Source organism: Mucor velutinosus (genome assembly GCF_035048745.1).
Source record: "Mucor velutinosus strain NIH1002 chromosome Unknown tig00001569, whole genome shotgun sequence".
Taxonomy (NCBI): Eukaryota; Fungi; Mucoromycota; class Mucoromycetes; order Mucorales; family Mucoraceae; genus Mucor; species Mucor velutinosus.
The window spans coordinates 560,968-580,427 of NW_027041921.1; the positions used below are offsets into that span (position 1 = coordinate 560,968).

The following is a 19,460-nucleotide window of genomic DNA, read 5'->3' on the forward strand; positions in this document are numbered from 1 at the left end:
CCGGCAGCATGCTTTGAGTCGCAACCAATTTGTTTTGCTCTTTTCTTGTTGTTTTCTACATATCTGAAAAGTTTTTTTTTTTTTTTTTTTTTTTTTTATATATATATATATATATATATATATATATATTCTCTCTCTTGTTTAAAGAATCCAGCTTCTAGTAGTCATAAAGAAATTGTTGTCGACTCTTTATTCCTACCAGAATACTTTCCAAGCACGGAGAAACTAGAATGATTATCAATCAAACACGTATAGAAACACCAGCCCAGACATTTGTACCAAACAACACCAGTGCGAATGTTCCATCATACATCAGATATGTTATCAAGGAGAAGGCCAAGAATGTGATTATACTGAGCAGTGATGAAGAAAATTCGGATGACGAGGAGCCAGTGCAATCAGCAGGGCAACCCATGGACGAGGAGCCGCAAACTGTGAGTTTATCAGCTTCCTCACGACCCAACAAACAACGCAAGATAGAAGGCAGCCAAAATGCGCCAATCTCCCTTGACGATTCAGACGATGATATGGCAGAAATCATTGACCCACCAGAGCCATTCTCGAACCTGAAAAAAGGATCTTTTGATAACAACCATACGCAATCAATCGTCAGTAGCATTGCTTCATCACCAATGGCTCAATATGAGGATTACGGTGACAACGAGCCACCTATGGATGATGAAACATTCCAACAGAACCTCACGAAATTTTTTGGCTATTCAGAGGAGGACAAGAAAGATGAGTTGAATGGCCAATTGATCCAAGAAATAAATAATCAATTGAACCAAGTGCTGAACGATGGTATGAATCCAGAGGTGATCCATGAAGTGAATCAAGAAATGGACAGCGATGCGAACCAAGACTTGAATGATAATTGGAATCAAGCAGCGAATAATGAGTCAAACCAACAAGTAAATAACGAATTGGATCAAGAGTTGAATCAAGAGCTGAGCAGCAAAGTGAACGGTAAGCCAGACAAGGAAATAATTACTGGATCAACCAAAGATATGGTTACTGGGTCAACTGAAGAACTGAAAATTGGACTACAAGGCGGTTTGAACAGCGGATTGATTGGAGAGTTCACTTACGCAGTAAATGAGGATCCCAACACTGAGGAAACGAGTGGTGAGGCGATGGCCGTTGACAATCCAGCTGATAATCAGAATAGTGCACTAAGCACTGATCAAATTATGGATCTAAACGATGCCCAAAATAACAATGTTATCAATGATCAAAGCGACGCTCAGATTGAAGAACAACTGGATGATTCGTTTTCTGTTCTATCAGAATTATCTGATGTTGCTTTTGAACAGCTCTCAAGGATTTCTGTTCACGAAGACAGTGTTAAGGAAGAGGAACTTCACAATGCGCTCAATATTACCGAAACAGTAAGTTGTATATCACAACCTTTTGAAGACTATGTTTGTTGAACTAACCTGTGTTTTTTCTTTCAATTCATCTTTTAGATGACACAATTAACTGTAGATGAACCCATGCCATCTACAACTGTAAATACCTTTATACCTGCCAATGTGGAAAAGTTGGAGTTGCTTCGCATGATGGAGATGTACATTCAATCTGTGTCTGAGCCGCCTTCAGTAACCAGCTCGATGGGCACAAATGACCGTTTCTCCCGCAGAAGCAGACGACATACAGAAAACTCATCGCCAGTTGTATACTATAGACAAAAATCAAGCATGGATTTACAGGTACAACCAACACTACACCCTCAAGAACCCAATACACCGTACGTTCCAAGCCGTGTCTGGTATAATTCAACATGGGAGGATTGGGCTCAGTTAGATACTGCCGATATTCTACATTATCCATTCACAACGCAAGAAATCTCCATCATCGAACATTGTATATACAAATTTAAAGGATCAAGGATTGCGAGGGATGTGGAAGCATTTTGGCAGTATGTGTCCACTCTACTTCCTGGCAGAACACCTTTGGATTGTAAATGCTTCTACTCTGACCTAAAGGACGGCCAATACAAATTATTTGACAAGGTCATTATGGTAAAAAAACACAAAGGTATGATTTATACGTGTGCAAGAAGTATGCTAGCATATTGACATGGTGTATTTTAGCTCAGAAGAAGGGAAGATCTCGATATCAGTTATTATCAAAACGTACTCGCACTGGTGCATTGAACGGTAATGCTTTGAGAAGCATACATTGGGCAAATATGAGCAGGGAAAGTACAATCCAAGGTGGCAGTGGGGATGCTATCACACTGGCAATATTCAATGATCCCACAAAAGGGTAAATTACTTTTACAACGCATAACACTACGATAGTTGGAGACTAAGTATGTCCGTTTTATTAGAGTACGAATTGCGGCGGGTTCTCTCTGTGATGAAAACATTCAGTACAATGTCCCAGGTAACCTGAGATTATGGGATTCCGAGACAAATGATTGCAAATCACTGAATGGGCATCAAACTTTACATGAAACTACTGGGCAAGGTATGTGCACTGCGTAATGGACGTGAATGTAGGCTATTAAGCACGCGTAACATATAGAAATCTGGAGAACTGTCACTGACGTGAAAATGTCAAAAGACCAAAGCTTAATCTATTCATCGTCGCATGATGGTCGTGCTAATATCTGGCGAGCAAAAACCGGCAAACACGTCTCAACACTCAGCTATCACAGCAAGCCTATCAATCAGTTGGCTGTCAACTATTCGACAAATGAAAACGTGCTTGCCACTTGTTCTAACGATGGCACAGCAACCGTATGGACACTGAGCAAAAATGGTAAAACGGGTTCTGGTGTTATCTGTGAATTGGACTCTGGTTTGGGCTCTGGTTTTTACTCTGATCCCCATGTGGACTGTATTGAATTCGGACACGATGCTACAAATGGCGTACTGTTCTTGGGAGTCAATACAAAAGACGCGGATCGCCCTGGATATGTAAGATATTGAAAGTATTATCAATGGTGGCTGGCTGACCTTAATATTAGGTAGAAACCTACGACATCAGTAGCGGAAAACCCCATACAAGGTACGACTCTATGAATGGCTGTGTCTCTACACTTGCAGTATCTAGCTCAGGTAGATACATTGTATCTGGAAACTACAATCGCTTCGACAATATGACTGGTGACAGATTCATTCATCTTCACGACAGCAGAAAGCCCAAGATTGTCTCCAAGTTTTATTCGGGACACCCCGATGTCAACGTCGTCGCAATAAGTCCTTGCGAACGGTATGTCGCATCTGGTAACGCTGAAAAAGAAAAGAGTGAAGTTGTCATCTTTGATGTAAGAAACGCCAAGAGAAGTCTCCATCTGCTAAGTCATGATCGTAAGTTACGTTGAACCTGTCTCGTTTTGCTGGCTGCTAACTCTTTTGTTTAGAAACGCTTGTGGATCAATCACTGATTGCCCCTGATTCAAGCATTGGTATTGGCGGTTTACACTGGATGTCAGACAGTCGCATCATTGTTACAGGTGGGGGTGATTCTACTGTAAAGGTTTGGAACATTGAGGGTACAACTGAATTATTGAAGAGCTACCCAACTGCAAACTGTGTCACTAGTTTAGCTGTAAACGAAGACACGATGACAATCGCTGCAGGCGTAGCTGGTGCACAAGGTATTGTTCATGTTTGGCAGCCCTAATAATTGTTAATTTATATAATGAATAACTCATATACCCCCCCCTCCTCCTCCTCCTTCAATTCTTTCCTCCCTCCATCTCACATTCACAACGCGCAATATTCCCCTTCTCTATTCATGGAAGGGACCGGGAACTTGCATCAATAGCATCATTACTTATAAAGGGAAAATTCATTAAAAGGGGGAATTTTGACTACATTATTGTCCATCCTTCAGATAATGTGAATGGCTTGTTGTTACCACCGAATTAATCGTTTGGAAAAAAAAACAATGGAAGCAAGCATGCTTTTTCTTTTATTACTTTGGCCTGGGTAACTCACAATAAGAAGCATCAAATGTAATTTAAATATAAATTGATTCACATTGTTGTGGTCACTGATGTTTTGTTACACACATTGCTATTGCTGAGCATTTAAAATATGTTTGCCGTGAGTGATACTCGTCGAATCAATTATAATGGCCTAGTCTGTTTATAACTATTTTTATAATGCATATCTTTAATATAGTTTATTATGAAATGTACGTGTATACGTAAGATTAGAAATATTATTAGAGTTGATGTGGTAGTTTGTTTAAGCTTATTGTGGCAAATCTGCGTTGAATCTAAGATCTGAAAACTTCTTAATGCAAGGTTAGTACCTGTGTCTTGCATTGCTTAGCAGTGGCACGTTTGTGCTTCCATGTGGTGTTGCACTTGAGAGGAATAATGTCGCTGAGTAGTGAAATCAAATTATTCATCGTGGGTGCAGCTAAACAAAGAATAAAGGTAACATGACTATTGACTGTCAAGAATAGCAAATGGAGCCGCGTAACTACTCTTAAGACCTGTTCTGCTACTTCAAGTTAGCAGATAGCGTGTCAAAAGCTTTCATATACTGGAATGAGCAACATTCTGAGCTAACGTGTTATCAGACAATGTTTGTTTCACGTTGGTTGATTTTACTTGTTAATGCTTTGATGATTTACATTATATGTACTACAATTTACTCGATTCAGAAACTTTGACCCTATCCATACTTCTCATTTGACAGCCATTAACTCTTAATCCCAATATGCGTTAAAATGAATAAAAAAAAACATTTCATCCAAAAACATATATACTCATCATTTAGGATTGTTATCTTGTTTAATAATATTGACATATATCCCTAGTAAAATACACTGACCCAGATGATAAGAACCTGTATTAGTAATTAAAACGCTATAGCGTAATCCAACGTTGATCCTTCTTCTTCACCTCCTTACTGTAAGAAATCCACTGCTTTCTCATGCTGCTATGCGCTTAAAGATTTGTCTCCATGACATTTACGTTTACTCTATTTTAGATAAGAGACATCAGAAGCAGCTCCCGATGATTTTTTTTAAGATAAACGATGATATTCATACTGCCTAGATTCAGTTATCACTGCATGATAGAACTATTCTACAAAAATTTTGGCAACTAAGTGGAAACCTGCTTTTCAAAGAAATTTCTTGCTACCATGATGAAAACTGGCTTCTTTTTTCCTGGTGCAAGCTGTTCATAGTGGTTTGTAATCAACTTTAAACGCAAATTTTATCATCTTCCCACATATGATCACTTAAATACAAACAATGTATTGATAGGTGACGCGTTGCAAAATGATGAATTGAAAACGGCTTAATGATATCTTGCTTCGCTGTAGTGTGGCAAAGGTTTGAAGCAGCTGTGCAGCGCATTTTAGCACAGTGGAGGAGGGAATTGCTTTTTTGCGGCTCATGTAGATGTTGGAAATATTCATTTCAAAGCGATTATATGCCTACATTGAGGGGCTGCTAAACACCACCGTATGAATGGGTTTTCAGTCGCTACAAGTAATCAGTATAAAGGAAACCAGCAGTGTTTCAACACTATTATTAGTACAATTACGAATGTCAATTCAACCAGGCTTCTTTTCTATCAACTAAATTTTGCTCTACAAGACGAGACCTTGTTTGGATACCTACTACGATGCTTTCGTTCAGAAATCGGTTTTTTAGCTGCCAAATCTGAAGTGTACCATGGCAAAAATACGCCTTTCTTAAGTAACAATAGCACAAAAGCGTCCATATGGTGCTCAAGTCTATAGAATAAATCCATGGCGTGTATTGACTAATTTTGGTTGACGCACAACAGAAAACTTATATGCGCTAGTACTGTAGCAAAATTTAGCGTTTGAGCGATTGATTTTGAATTATTTGCCTTTTCGGTAGTGTAGCTCTGTAAATTTATTTAAACCCGATTTCAATACAGTTGCCAGATGTCGACTCTTTTATCACAGGATTTGTAGGTATCATGAATCCTTGTTTAACCAATTTTGATATATGATTTTCTTGCTTGTTCCCCATATTGTGCTGACATCGGCTCAGCGTGCCCAGTACTATAAGCCATTTTTCCTTATCAATCATGAGTTTCTAACATTGTGGATAGACTTTAAGACTAGTTTTCTGGCTAGATATGGCATCTCTGTTGTGGATGATCATCAAAAGTGCCTTGCTGACCTAAAGAGCGTTTTGTTCAATCCGAGAAAGTGATTAGGTTCAGGTGTGTAAAATATCATTGACCTTCAAGTCTTCTGATTTATCAGGAATAAATTATTTATAAAAAAGAGTATGAAATTAATCAGGTAAAGAATATTGTTTATTACATTGGAAATAACAGGGTTTATATACTATTCGAATTGAGGGGTTTGATGTGAAGATAAGGTATTAGATGGGTTGATTTGGGTGATTGGATAATAGATCCAATCTATTATCCTGAACATGCCATAATATGGATCGTAACTGAATCCTGTTTCAGGTCAAAGTTTATGATCTGATGTGATCGGTGCTTGAACTGCTTGTTTCTATGCATTTGGAGATCCGGTTTAGAAATGATACATCATCTTCAAATTACTGTAATAACGCATTTCAAACCGAAAAATTTATGCCTTAGAATTACAATAAAAGCACCTATCACTTAAGACTTGCGCTTTGTACAGTACAGAGTATCTAGGTCATCAGACAGAAATGTAATTTACTATACTCTTCTGGCAACGCAACTCACTACGCCGTCGTTTTAGGTCGAATTCTGTTCAAATCTAGCCATTTTCAAGCACGAATAACTCATGCCACAAAGCGTTTTGAGCGCTTGGAGTAGCACCACATGCTTTCTCTTAGCCACGCTTTACTTCCTGATGCTTTATCTCAATTCTTTGGGTCATTGCAAATTCATGAAAATCATCGTTTTTCCATGAGTATTGGCAAGGGAAAATTCTTGAAAATCAAACGATCGCGTTTTTCGCCCCAAAAATGAAGACTTTTCCTATGATAGATATTAGATCAAATTGATCGTAAGGATGAAATGCAACATTGAAAACTCTTTCTATAAAACTTTTGTATGTGAAATTTCGACATTTTGGCAAAAAACATGTTTTCATATTTTTGCGATTTTCTCATTATTTTCTGTCTAAAAGCTGAATGTAATTAGCACCATTCGACGCGGCTTCTCTAGTTCTTTAAAGCTGTATTAGAAAGATGGGTATAACAACGACATTTTTATAGTCAAATTTGGCAAAAACGTTTAAAAGATGTCAGATCAGGTCAAGTTTGAACACGAAAAGAGCCACTGCACAAATTCAAATTAAATTGCCGCAGTTACGACTGCCACGGCAAAAGACTGAGACCAAATCTACTGGCCGTGACGTCGGATAGGGCGCTGCCTCATTTTTTCCACACCCCCTTTTTTTCCCTTTTTGCAAAACGCGTTTAGCATCAAACCATGGTCGTTTTGGAAACCGTTTAATTGATAATAACACTCTAGCTTTCGATAGCTCTGTCTTGTACTGTTGGAAGAACTTGATACTGCTTCTTTCAAATGGAATATGCTAGGTACCATTCGATAACGAGCATTGGAAGGCGTAGAATTAGCACTAATTGAATTGTTTTTGTTAGGTTTTGATGACTCTTTTTGACTGTTTGATGAGGATGTTGCTGCCATTACTTCTCTGCTACCTCTGCTGTCTGCTTCTTTGGTTTTTGTCTGGTCTCTGGTGTTGTTCATTCTTCGGTTTTTCTATAGTGCCGGTGTTGCTGCTGCTAATAATCTAGTCTTTCCCGGTCTACTGTATTGTTGTATGCTTATTCTCTGGTCTATCTGTGGTGATGATAAGTGGTAAGTAACTTCTTTAGTCTTTGTCTGGTCTCTGCTGATGGCGTTCGTTCTATAGTTTCTCTATGGCACTGGTTTTGCTGCTACTACTGCTGCTGTTGCTGCTGCTAATCTGGTCTTTCCCGGTCTACTGTATTTGGTGCATACTCGTTCTTTGGTCTGTCTCCGGTAATTGCCTATACTCTTCTGGTTTATCTGTGGCTGTAGTAAGTGGTAAGTATCTTTTTTCTTCTGGTCGCAATGATATAAAACTTCTTTGAACGTTTTTATTATTGCTTCCTTTTTCATGATAAAGCATTTTACCATGATGTTTGTTTTGTTGCGTTTTTCTTCTTTTGTTGGTTGTGTTGCTTTACATCCGACTATTACCATGCATGTGGCTCATGTATGCATTTTTGTTGCAACAACAACGAGCTGTCTTGAACGTTTCGGATGTTGTATTTGTTATACTTTTCTTTAAGTACTCACTTTGTGAGAGTATCTGATTTTTGCTTACCTACTACTATACTCCTATAGTAGTATGTTCTTTTCTTCTTTCATTTATTATTATTATGTTTCCTTGAAGCATACCTTTTTTTACGTTGTGTGGATGTGCCTATCGCTGAAGCTCAACAAGACTCTATCCGAGGCTAGGACACAGATAGGCTGCCTCCACTTGGTTATCACTACTTACTTTAGTGATGATTGAGAGTCTCAACGACAGAATCTAAAGCTAGGTGGTGTAAGTAAGGCATGCTCTAGCACCTGAGGGAAATTTGATGATAGTAACAGCTATATTGCTATATAGCGGAGCTTAAAATTTTGCCTCACATCAAAACAGGGGGAAACCCTCGCAATTTTTTTTTAGGTCAGCGGAGTTTTCGAGCGATCTGATTGGCTAGGAGGTTGAAGCAGCGAAGGGTTACAGCTAGTTGATTTCCTATTGTTCTGTCATCTATAGTGAGTTTATATTTTTAATAAAAGGGTAGCGATATAGATACAATTTAAAGCCTTCTTTGTTTAAGAGTATGCTAAGGTGAAAACGTTTAATCTAGCATCCATTGCATAATAGTTCGACGTGAGGAATGTCCTTTAAATATATTTCTGCAAGAAGAACTTTAAAATAAATATTACTTCAGCACAGTGTTTGCGTTGCTGCTATAACTGTATTATTCTGGACAACCCACCACCACCAGACAATCTTTCTAACAGATGAAAACTATAGTGCAACATTGTATGCTTTAAGGAGTAGTAATATACCTTTTCGTCAGCCATAAATGCATAGGGCTATAGATTTATTTGATTTCACAATCTCCTTGCGAATTGGTTGTATGAGCCCAATGAATCTGTTAGACAGTTACAGTAGTATCATTTGCGGCTTTGATGTTGGGATACTATCTGCGATAGAAAGACACCCTAACAAAAGTGGTTTCGATTTCGAGGTTGTTGAGACCGTCCAAAATGGAATATTGAAATATTGATGCTAGAGTGTTGTGCCAGAAGGGCTACAACTGTCTACAAAGATTAAGGTATTCTTGATGGGTAGATATTTCTGTGTCGTGCAACGACATGGACAAGCTATGATAATTAAAGTGCATTGCATCTCAACTATCTAAATGCTGAGGTTCACCAGATGTGATAAGCGTTGTACAAGACAAATTGCTACTTTGGCATTCAGAACTTGGTATAAATAGGATAACTCTTGTCTTCATCAATAAATCTTTAGTTTTTGTGTCTGATCTTATTCAAATAAGTCTTTTCTTGTTTTTGTAATATTAAACTTTTTTATAAGCTACAAATTATAACCTTTTATTCTTTGTGCTTAACATCTATTTTGTAGGTTTGATGCTAAAACAATTGCTTCCTCTCTCTGAATCGATCCTCACTTTAATTTAAAGGTAATTCTACAACAAATACGCTTTTAAACCATAATACCGATTCTGAACAACATACATCTTTGACTTTAATGTGGATATAACTCATTTGTTCAAAAGGATTGTTGTTGTTTGATCAGATATATCTAGTGATTTCATCTCAATTTTGGATACTGCATGCTTTCGCTAATCTTTTTATTACATCTATAGATTACACCCTTCCAATTCTTCTATGCTTATTGTTGTCATGTCTTCCACTCGAGATGATAAGGTAAACTTTGCATCAAATATATCTCTCAAACACATAAACTAACATACATTTAATGAAAGATGTCAAGCATTGCTGCTTTTTCCCAACATCAAGATGCTGAAACACATTTGTAAGATAGGTTTACTGGATACAGGATGTGGATACACGGGTTAAAGGACAATGTGGTGAGGTATATAGTGGCTATGGTTGTATGTTTTCATATATACTTGCTTTTTTCAATAGAACTGAGTGGGATACCCCAATTTCAATACAGTAATAACACATTTTACCCCGTAATAACGGTATTGCGTAATGATAAGCCTGTCGTTGTTATTATGAATTTGTTAGTTTAGTAGCCAGTAATGATCAAACATCTAGATATATAGACTTTTAGCTGAATATGATGAATTTGTAATAGTAAGTCGATGATAATAATCAGTTGTCAACTGTATCTAAAGCGAAAGTAAAGAGCTTCTTTATTACAGAGCATCTAACCCTCTTAAATATGATAGATCCCTGGTCAATGACTACTACTACGTTGAGATGGTATATAAATAGCAGGCCACTGGTGGGGCCTTATGGATTGTTGGTATAACTTGTTGAGAGACCACCTAAGTTGATATGTTTCATGTAGTGTAGGTGGATCTCGACATCTTGACATTGGGGAGGTTTAATGTATTGCAGTTCCTGAGTTATCCGTGCACACACAATTGACTAAGCTTGTAAACATAGATGTGATGTGATACGATAAACATCATCTATGTTGCTACACTGTAAAAAGTGGCTTAAGGAGAAAGTCATTATAGCCTAAGATGCATACTTGTACGCAACAATGCCATGCCGAATTAAAGCGGTTATCAAGAGTAAAGATGGCCCAACTAAATATTGAGCTTTTTTATAAAATTTAATAAATTCCACTTTTCACTTTTCATAAGGCTATCATTCTTTTACTAATTACGTGAATAAAGCGCATAATATATCATCTGATTGTTATATCAAATGTTATAGCAAGATCTCACACTAAAGGTTTTAGGCTATTTTTAGGTCCTTTGGTTAAATCATGCTAATCATGATTTACAAATCAATTGTTGGGTAGATAGTAAACCTATTTGTATTATAGTTCATCATCATGCTGTAAGTCCTAGCATAATGAAAAAGTATATAGAAGCATCCTTGGGATGCATTCACAATAAAAGTGTAATTTTTTCGCAGATTCAGTTTTACATTAATTGTATTTTGACATAACATTGATAGCCAACTACTTAGGCTATTTATTGCAGTGAATCATGTTTGAATAGATTTCACAAAAAAAATAAAGCAATAATAAAATACAATAGAAATCAACTGTATTTTATTTGTGTATAAAATGAATTGAAGATCCTGGAATTGAGTAAAAAAAGAAGAGCATTTATACATTTGCAACTAGCTTGTAGGATTAGTGATGCTAGAGAGCAATAGGTGCTGCTATTGCGATATCTAGCAAATGTTGTTGACGTTTGATTTAAAGTGGTAATCAATGCAAGAGCAGTGGCCATAAGGGTCGATTTGAGTAACCTTGATGGGCTTGGGTGAGCTACCGTCATAGCATGATTCAATGTAACCTTGATGGTTTAAAGTGTGATGTTTGTTATTGAAGTATGGAATCCTTTATCTGGGATATTGTGCAACTATGGCAGCAGGGCATAGTTGTCATATTTAAATATGCTTGTTATTGATTTGATTCTATTTGGATAAAGATACCATCACTTATTACGACCATCATGGGTGTGATTGAATACACTGTGATCAGGAGTGATTCATTCACACGATGTGCGATATAAGCGTGCATTTTCACTTTAGTATGTTTAAATGGTTGTTGATGTACATTTGAGCGCTTTCATTAATAGATCCAAATAGCATGGATTTGAATGAGTGCTATTTGATGAATTTCGGTTTTCGATCAAGTTGCGTTTGGGTGGCTGTTTCACTACACACCCTTCTAATGTCCTCCAAATGGATATCCAGACGCTGTGTAGAGGGGTATTCCTTATGCATAGGGAAAGACATGATTCTCAAATAGGCTTCAGATGCCGAGACATTTCTTGCATCAAGAAACTTTTTGATCTCATTCTGGTGATCACCTTGAGCAGATGAACCCATGTATACCTGTGCTCTGTCATGGCCATTGTATACATATTTGTATATTTATTTGACCGAGTTGACCTGGCTGCAAATCTCTATATTGATGTGTGCGTTGTATCTAGCGACCAAATAAAGATTATGAGGAACAACCAAACGATTATCAATAGTGTTTCTTCCACTATGCCTGGAGATTGTACGATCAGTCATCAATCGTCTAATGTGTATAATGTTGCTTGATTCTTCTGGGTTGATAGTAGCTTCTTCCATGTGTTAAGCACGAAGAATAAAAGGTTATAATTTGTAGCTTATAAAAAAAGTTTAATATTACAAAAACAAGAAAAGACTTATTTGAATAAGATCAGACACAAAAACTAAAGATTTATTGATGAAGACAAGAGTTATCCTATTTATACCAAGTTCTGAATGCCAAAGTAGCAATTTGTCTTGTACAACGCTTACCACATCTGGTGAATCTCAGCATTTAGATAGTTGAGATGCAATGCACTTTAATTATCATAGCTTGTCCATGTCGTTGCACGACACAGAAATATCTACCCATCAAGAATACCTTAATCTTTGTAGACAGTTGTAGCCCTTCTGGCACAACAATAGAACTGGGAAAAATGGTGGATCTACACGAAAATTGTGTAATGTCGCTTAGATTTGTTAATTTAGAAGCAAGAATGTAGTTTACGAGCTTTATATACTGTTTAGGATATAGATCATCTCTGAGAGGCAAATGTATTAGGCGTTGTATATTACATAAAAGGATCTGAGAATGAGCTGAGATGCATAATAAAAGTGAGAGGTCTTTATTCAAGCAGCACGAAGGAACATGAGTGGTGCCATCAAATGGCTAATCTATATCCTGGTTCCTAGAGAGTGGTAGCCTATGGCCTTTCGTCCCTGGAAGTGGGTTTCAATTCCGACAAATGTTCTTCCGTCAAAGCTATTAGGAAGAACATTCTATCCTGGATCATCTTTGTTGTTTATCCTTGACTGGTGGTTCATGAGTTCTGATGCAGCACATCCTCGTTACTGGTTCAAGGCTTATACAATTATCCCGCATTCAAGATCAAGGTCCTATTGCTGCGGCACTGTCAAATAACTATAAATACCTTTGATATCTACACTAGTTTTGATCCCCATTCAATCTTGGAATAACTTAATAAATATATTCAGTTCTAATTGTATTTACTCTGTCTATATTTCGTTATTCTAAACAAGATCATCAGTTACACAGACGTGAACAATCATACAGCACAAACGATGGGTATTACTAAATTGAATCTTCTTAGATATGAAACGAAATTTCATGTTATACGCGGTTTGGCTCGTCAGGCTATCATCGGCTGGGATTTTATGTGCAGATTTCAGGTCAATATGAATAATAAACTCAAAATGTTCACACTACAAACTGACATTCATCTTATAAACTTACATTACGAGACTACGGCTACAAGGCGTTGTGACATCCAATTAACCGATTCCCAAGATGCTCGGATACAAGATGTATTACAAGAGTTCAAAGAATTACTACGCAAAGACTCGGACAAGCCCTTGGTTACTACCAAAATGGAATTCACCATCGACACGGGAGACCATCCTCCCATCTACATTCGACCAAGACATTACCATCCTGACATACAATTGAAGATCGACGCCAAGCTCTCTGAACTGGAACGCAATGGAATTGTTAGTAAAGTCAACTTCACGGATTGGGGCTTCCCAGTAACAGCGGTCCCTAAGCCAAACGGCTCTCTTCGCATATGCGGACACTACGTCAAAATAAATGCGATCACAAAGACTATCAAGTATCCACTTATCAGCCTCCATCATGCACTTCAGTCTCTGGGCAATGCAAAATATTTTTCAAAAATAGATCTCCTGTCAGGCTACTTTCAGATTCCCATTGCTGCTGCTGACAAGCCCAAGAGAGCCCTGGTAACACCTAACTCTACATACGTTTTTAACACGATGGCCATGGGGGTGAAAAATGCCCCAGCACACTTTCAATTATTAATGGATCAGGTACTCGGGGACATGAGATACAGAACTGCTATCGCTTATCAAGATGACACCATTCTGTTCTCTGATACCTTTGACAATCATGTGCTCCAGTTACGCAAACTCCTAACGAGACTGAGGGAAGCCGATTTGACCATCAACATTGAAAAGTGCCAATTTGGGCTAAATCAAATCATTGTCTCTGATCAGGGTGTCCATGATGACATGGATAAAGCTACACCTATCAATAATCTACGGGCTCCCACAAATATAAAAGAGGTTGAAAGGTTGTTACTCGGCATGGCAGGAGTGTATTCCAAGTTTATATCCAAGTATCAAGTAATGGTGGAACCAATTCGACGCTTGAAGATCAAAGATGTACCATTCGCTTGGGAATCTGAACAGGAGCACGCGTTTCAAGAACTCAAAAGGTCTCTCGCTGCATTACCTTACTTGAAACAATTCAATTTCAAACTTCCATCCGAGCTGCATTGCGATGCTGCCACCTCATCAGGCATTGCTGTCATACTCTGCCAACGGTACGATGACACACCTTACCCTCTCTCCTTCGCATCCCGCAGTGTCACGAAGTTTGAAAAAAACTACTCCATCCGTGAATTGGAAGCTTTGGCCATCATCTTTGGGGTTAAGAAATTTAGGATGTATCTTGAATGCAACCAATTTACCGTATTCACTGATCATTCATCCCTCCAGTGGTTTCTTAATACCGATGCGGACAAACAACCCAGACTTTGGCGATGGTGCCTCTTTCTACAGACTTATGATTTCAAGGTTATATACGTACCAGGAAATGTGAACCATGCTGCGGATACACTATCTCGTGCTGCGATTCTTGCAATTGCCTCTTATCATCCGGACATCAATTGGGCCAAGGAACAAAGACTGGAACCCATGTTACGACCATACTTTAACAACACGAATGTCAAGTACACCAAGCATAAAATCGTTGATGGCATACTATACAAGGTAGAAAACAAACAGCACAAGACCATAGCCACAGACATGTACATAAGGGTACCTAGCCATCTGGTAGCGGATCTGATCAGCAAACATCATGACTCCAAGTTTGCAGGACATGGCGGTATCGCCAAAACCAAGGCTTCCTTGGTAAAAGCGCACCTGTACTGGATCAACATGACTCATGATATCAATGCCTATATTCAGAAGTGTCAAATTTGTCAAAGAATCAAGGGACATGTTGCTGCTAATCATAATATGGCCACTATCCATGGAACAGCTCCGTTCATCAAGGTCGCAATCGACTACTACTTTGGTCCTCTGCCAACGTCAAGCGCGGGACATCAATGCGTTTTGGTAGTTATAGACACATTCACAAAATATGTAGAACTATATCCTACCAGGTCAACAGCATCACAAGAATTGGCTTCCATCATGTACACACAGTTTATATTGCGACATGGCGTTCCCAACGAAATAATCATGTGTGATAACGGAAACAGCCTTGGATCATAATTCACCCGGCAAGTAGCAAGATATGTAGACATCAACATTGTATACACACCGCCGTATCATCCATCATCCAACGGGATAGTGGAGCGATTCATGAAAACACTACGAATAATGATTTTATCATACACGGAAATCGACCAGATATCTACAAGATGGGGCAGCAATTTGAGGGTAATTCGATTTGTATACAACAATATGTATCACCATTCTATCAAGACGTCCCCATTTGAGTTGGTCCACGGGCGCACAGCACGCACACCATTATCAACGATAACACCAGAGAAATTACCGGATTCATGCAATGAACAAGACACCCCGGAATCACACTTCGCGAAACAGTTACAAATCAAGCTTTAAGTTACATTTGAACATGTACACAAACATTTGGAGAAAATATATGATAATCAAAAACTAACACCACAATTTGAAATCAATGACAAAGTATACATTTTCAACAATCGTATTTCCACTCGCAACAATCCAAGAAAACTACAAGTAGATTGGATAGGTCCTTGCACAATACAGAAGGCCCTGTCCACCACAAGATACGATGTAATCAATGATGCCACAGGTCAAAAACACAAAAACACCCATGTGTCTTTTCTGAAACCATCTTACTGATCAACTTCTGCCCATTATCAAGCTTTTTCCTATATTAGGTTTTTTAACGCGATTTTCATTCATACATCTATATCAAAGTCCTTATTTAAGTTCTATATCTTATGACAGCGGTGGAATGTTGTGTAACGCCATATCAATGGTATAAAGATTCAAGCATCCACATCAATAAACGTAAGTCTTTCTTCTTCCTACAAATTATAGTGGTCCCTTTATTCCTGAACAAAACAATATACTACCTCTACGTATTAGCATCTGACACAAGCATCCATGCTTTATTAGTTCAGGCAAAAATTTATGGTTGTTTATTGATTACAATGAATTAGCAATGTAAAAAATATAGACTTATATGCATGCGATCTTTGGATCATTAGTTGCAAGCCCTGGGAAGCAATGTACAGCAAAAAAGCTTGAATCGATAGTTTGATTTCCATGCAGGAACAGCATGCAGGGGCGACATGCAAGTGCCCAAAAAAGGAATAGGTCCTAAACTAAAAATTAAACTGGTAAAAAAAAAAGTACTGGCAGGAAAAAGGAGTAAAACAAGTGAGATAAAAGGGTAGAGAATAGGAAGCTATGGTGTATGAGACATGCAATTGAGGATACCTCGATGTTCAGACAGCAGCACAGACAAAATAAACCCACAGACCTCAGTGGCACAAAAAAAGTCAGAAAAAAAAAGGAGAAAACGAGGCATTTGCATATAGCAAAATGAGTAGAGAGACAAGTGTGGAATACATCCACTATGATCTGCATTCCGACAGTTCATCCAGTTACCAGATTTAGATATAAACTGTATGTACACTGGATTAGATGTACGATATCGATTTATACTATGATCATGAGAAGATATGGACTTCAGATACGCTAGTACTATAAGATTCATACTATATAAGATATAGGCTATAGATGGCACCACGGACATGGATGGCACTATAGACTTATACTTGTATTCCGACATTGACTACGGATGTTTACCATATCTGGATAGGCACCAAGATTAATGCAATATGAGCTTGTTGCTTCAGATGTGCACTTCATGATCCACGCTATAAGACACATGCTTATATCCGTGATACTAGCTACAGATACTTTATGTACTACAGACTTGTACTATATATGAGACATGCTATAGACATGCATACGATATGCTATAGACATGCCATATATCCAGATACATGCTAAAGATGTATGCTTAGCGATATACACTCAGATATGTACTATTAATATAGACTAAGTAGACTGTACCTATCGGATACTTGCTACTAGATCGATATTAATTATCCTTATAGAAAGGATAGATCAGGGTACTTCGGATGAGAGTCTAATTATTCATCCAGACAGAGCTAAATCATGATTAGCTTGCTGGGGTTGTCTTTTAGCATGATTAGACATTAGTTGATCTGAGTTGACTTATTTGTCAATCTAATTAATAGAACTTTTATCCATTGTTATAGTATATAAGAAGGATCATCTACCTGGCCAGTAGAGAGACTTCAGTTTACTTTACACCTGTCAGTTTGATAATAAAATATACCTTTATCAAGTTGACATTACTGTTTTTTTTATTCTTTTTTTTCCGTGAATTTTAGTCTATCAAGCCTCAAATTCCACAACAAGGACCAAACGAGAAAGAAGCAGAGAAGGAGGACAAAGTGAACACAGACACTGCCACAAAGGCAACAGGAACAGAAACAATGAGAGTGGGGATGAGAGAGCAAAACGATTTCAACAACAAGGTGTCAATCAGTTATCAGAAGACTCTGACATTTCAAGATCCTCGGTAGCAGAGAGAGTTGGGGAGACAGCATAAGCCAAGAGAGAGGCAGTTTCAGCATCATGATGCAAGAGGTAGCCAAGATAACTCAAACGTTGTTTCTTGGCTAAACGCTCTTGATCAGAGGATGGGGATCGTGGTTTAGCAGCAGCAGAGGAGGAGGAACGAGCAAGCATTTCTTCTTTCAAAATGGCATTAAATTGGGCTTGGTTGATGCGATCATACAAGAGAAAAGAATGGGCAACAGAAATACGGACAAAGCGACGGACAAAAGACAACGAGCGAAGGCTTTTGACCTCAATGGCCTTTTGGACACGCAGATCAGGAGAGAGAGAAGCAAGTTTGGGATCTTTGAGATTGATTGGATCACATGGATCAAAGTCAATCAACGGAGAACAGCCACGACCATGGAGATGCATGGCTTTGGTGACGGTGAGAACATAGTCGTTGTGAACAAGGAAAGAAATCACATTCTGTACAGGATATTGAATATCCAGCACACGAGAGTTATTCAAAACTACGCCTTGAACAAGGCGACGCAGCTCAGAAAGACTACGGCGGACAGGAGTAGCAAAGTAAATAAATTGATAACCATATGGTATATCACTTTGGGGAGCAAAAAGACGAGCAAGAGTAGCAGATGCTTTCGAGACAGATGGAGGAGGAGGTGGACGAGCAGCAGGCTTTTTCTTACGCTTTGCATCTACATTAGATGCGACAACGGAAGCAAATGACAATTGATTTCCTGGAGACGAAGGAGTGACAGAGGTAGCATTGGTGCATGTAGTTGATACTGATGCTGATGCTGTTGTGGTGGTGGTAGTAGCAGGAGGTGGGCGAGATGATGATGGCTTGGGAGCCAGGCTAGTTGCAGTACCAGTAGCAGCTGCAAGTTGGGCTTCGAGAGCCTGACGAGCAGCTTCAGACTCTGCCAGGGCTGTTTTTAACCGCTCAATTTCGACATGGGCGGTTTCTAGACGAGCTAAGCGATTTCGAACCTCAATCATAAAGGTTGAAAGTTGCTGTTCACTCTCTGGAGAGGCAGATGGAGGAGTTGTTGGTCCAAAATCAGTAGAAATGTTGATGATATCAATTGATGTTTGTGGATGGTGGTGCTGAGAGGTTGGAGAGAGTGTCATTTTCTTTGTTTTTAACTGTTGGGTGAAATCTACAGCGAAAAAAGGTGGAGATCTTGAGGAACTTGGCCGTTTTTGACCTGGAGAAAGAGAGGACGCAGAGCTTAATGCCTGGTTTACTTTGGTGTCGTCTGGAATGGTGTTCTTGCTATGTATTGTAAAGGTCTATTATTAGCTCAGCTTAATATTGGTTTTTATTTATTTACAAATGTAGTCAACTGCGGAATCGGTATGATCATAAATTGCAAGACTAACAGTGATTCGGCGGGAAAAAGCATGTTTTAAATTTAAAGGTTGAGGGGAGCTGCTAACGGGAGGGGACCAGTAATGAAAACGGCATCAAAACCCACCAGAGAAGAGGAGAAACAGAAGGAAGAATGGCAATGGCCGCGCCGCAAGACGGGGGAGACGAACAAGACTCAAGGTAGAA

General features: G+C 38.5%; 3 protein-coding genes across 3 annotated transcripts; 2 read left to right on the forward strand and 1 right to left on the reverse strand.

Moving 5' to 3' along the window:
- Nucleotides 1-230: 230 nt before the first annotated feature.
- On the forward strand, nt 231-3,633 carry ATC70_012363 (uncharacterized protein; the record flags this gene model as incomplete). The annotated part of the gene is made up of 7 exons (XM_064831537.1): nt 231-1,388; nt 1,467-2,037; nt 2,094-2,268; nt 2,333-2,472; nt 2,530-2,924; nt 2,975-3,317; nt 3,371-3,633. 7 exons carry the CDS (start codon nt 231-233, stop codon nt 3,631-3,633), a joined length of 3,045 nt encoding a protein of 1,014 aa, XP_064677817.1.
- Nucleotides 3,634-13,402: 9,769 nt separating this feature from the next.
- ATC70_012364 (uncharacterized protein) lies at nt 13,403-15,502 on the forward strand (the record flags this gene model as incomplete). The annotated part of the gene is made up of 1 exon (XM_064831538.1): nt 13,403-15,502. One exon carries the CDS (start codon nt 13,403-13,405, stop codon nt 15,500-15,502), a length of 2,100 nt encoding a protein of 699 aa, XP_064677818.1.
- A 2,361-nt stretch (nt 15,503-17,863) lies between these two features.
- On the reverse strand, nt 17,864-19,033 carry ATC70_012365 (uncharacterized protein; the record flags this gene model as incomplete). The annotated part of the gene is made up of 1 exon (XM_064831539.1): nt 17,864-19,033. One exon carries the CDS (start codon nt 19,031-19,033, stop codon nt 17,864-17,866), a length of 1,170 nt encoding a protein of 389 aa, XP_064677819.1.
- Between the last annotated feature and the right edge of the window lie 427 nt (nt 19,034-19,460).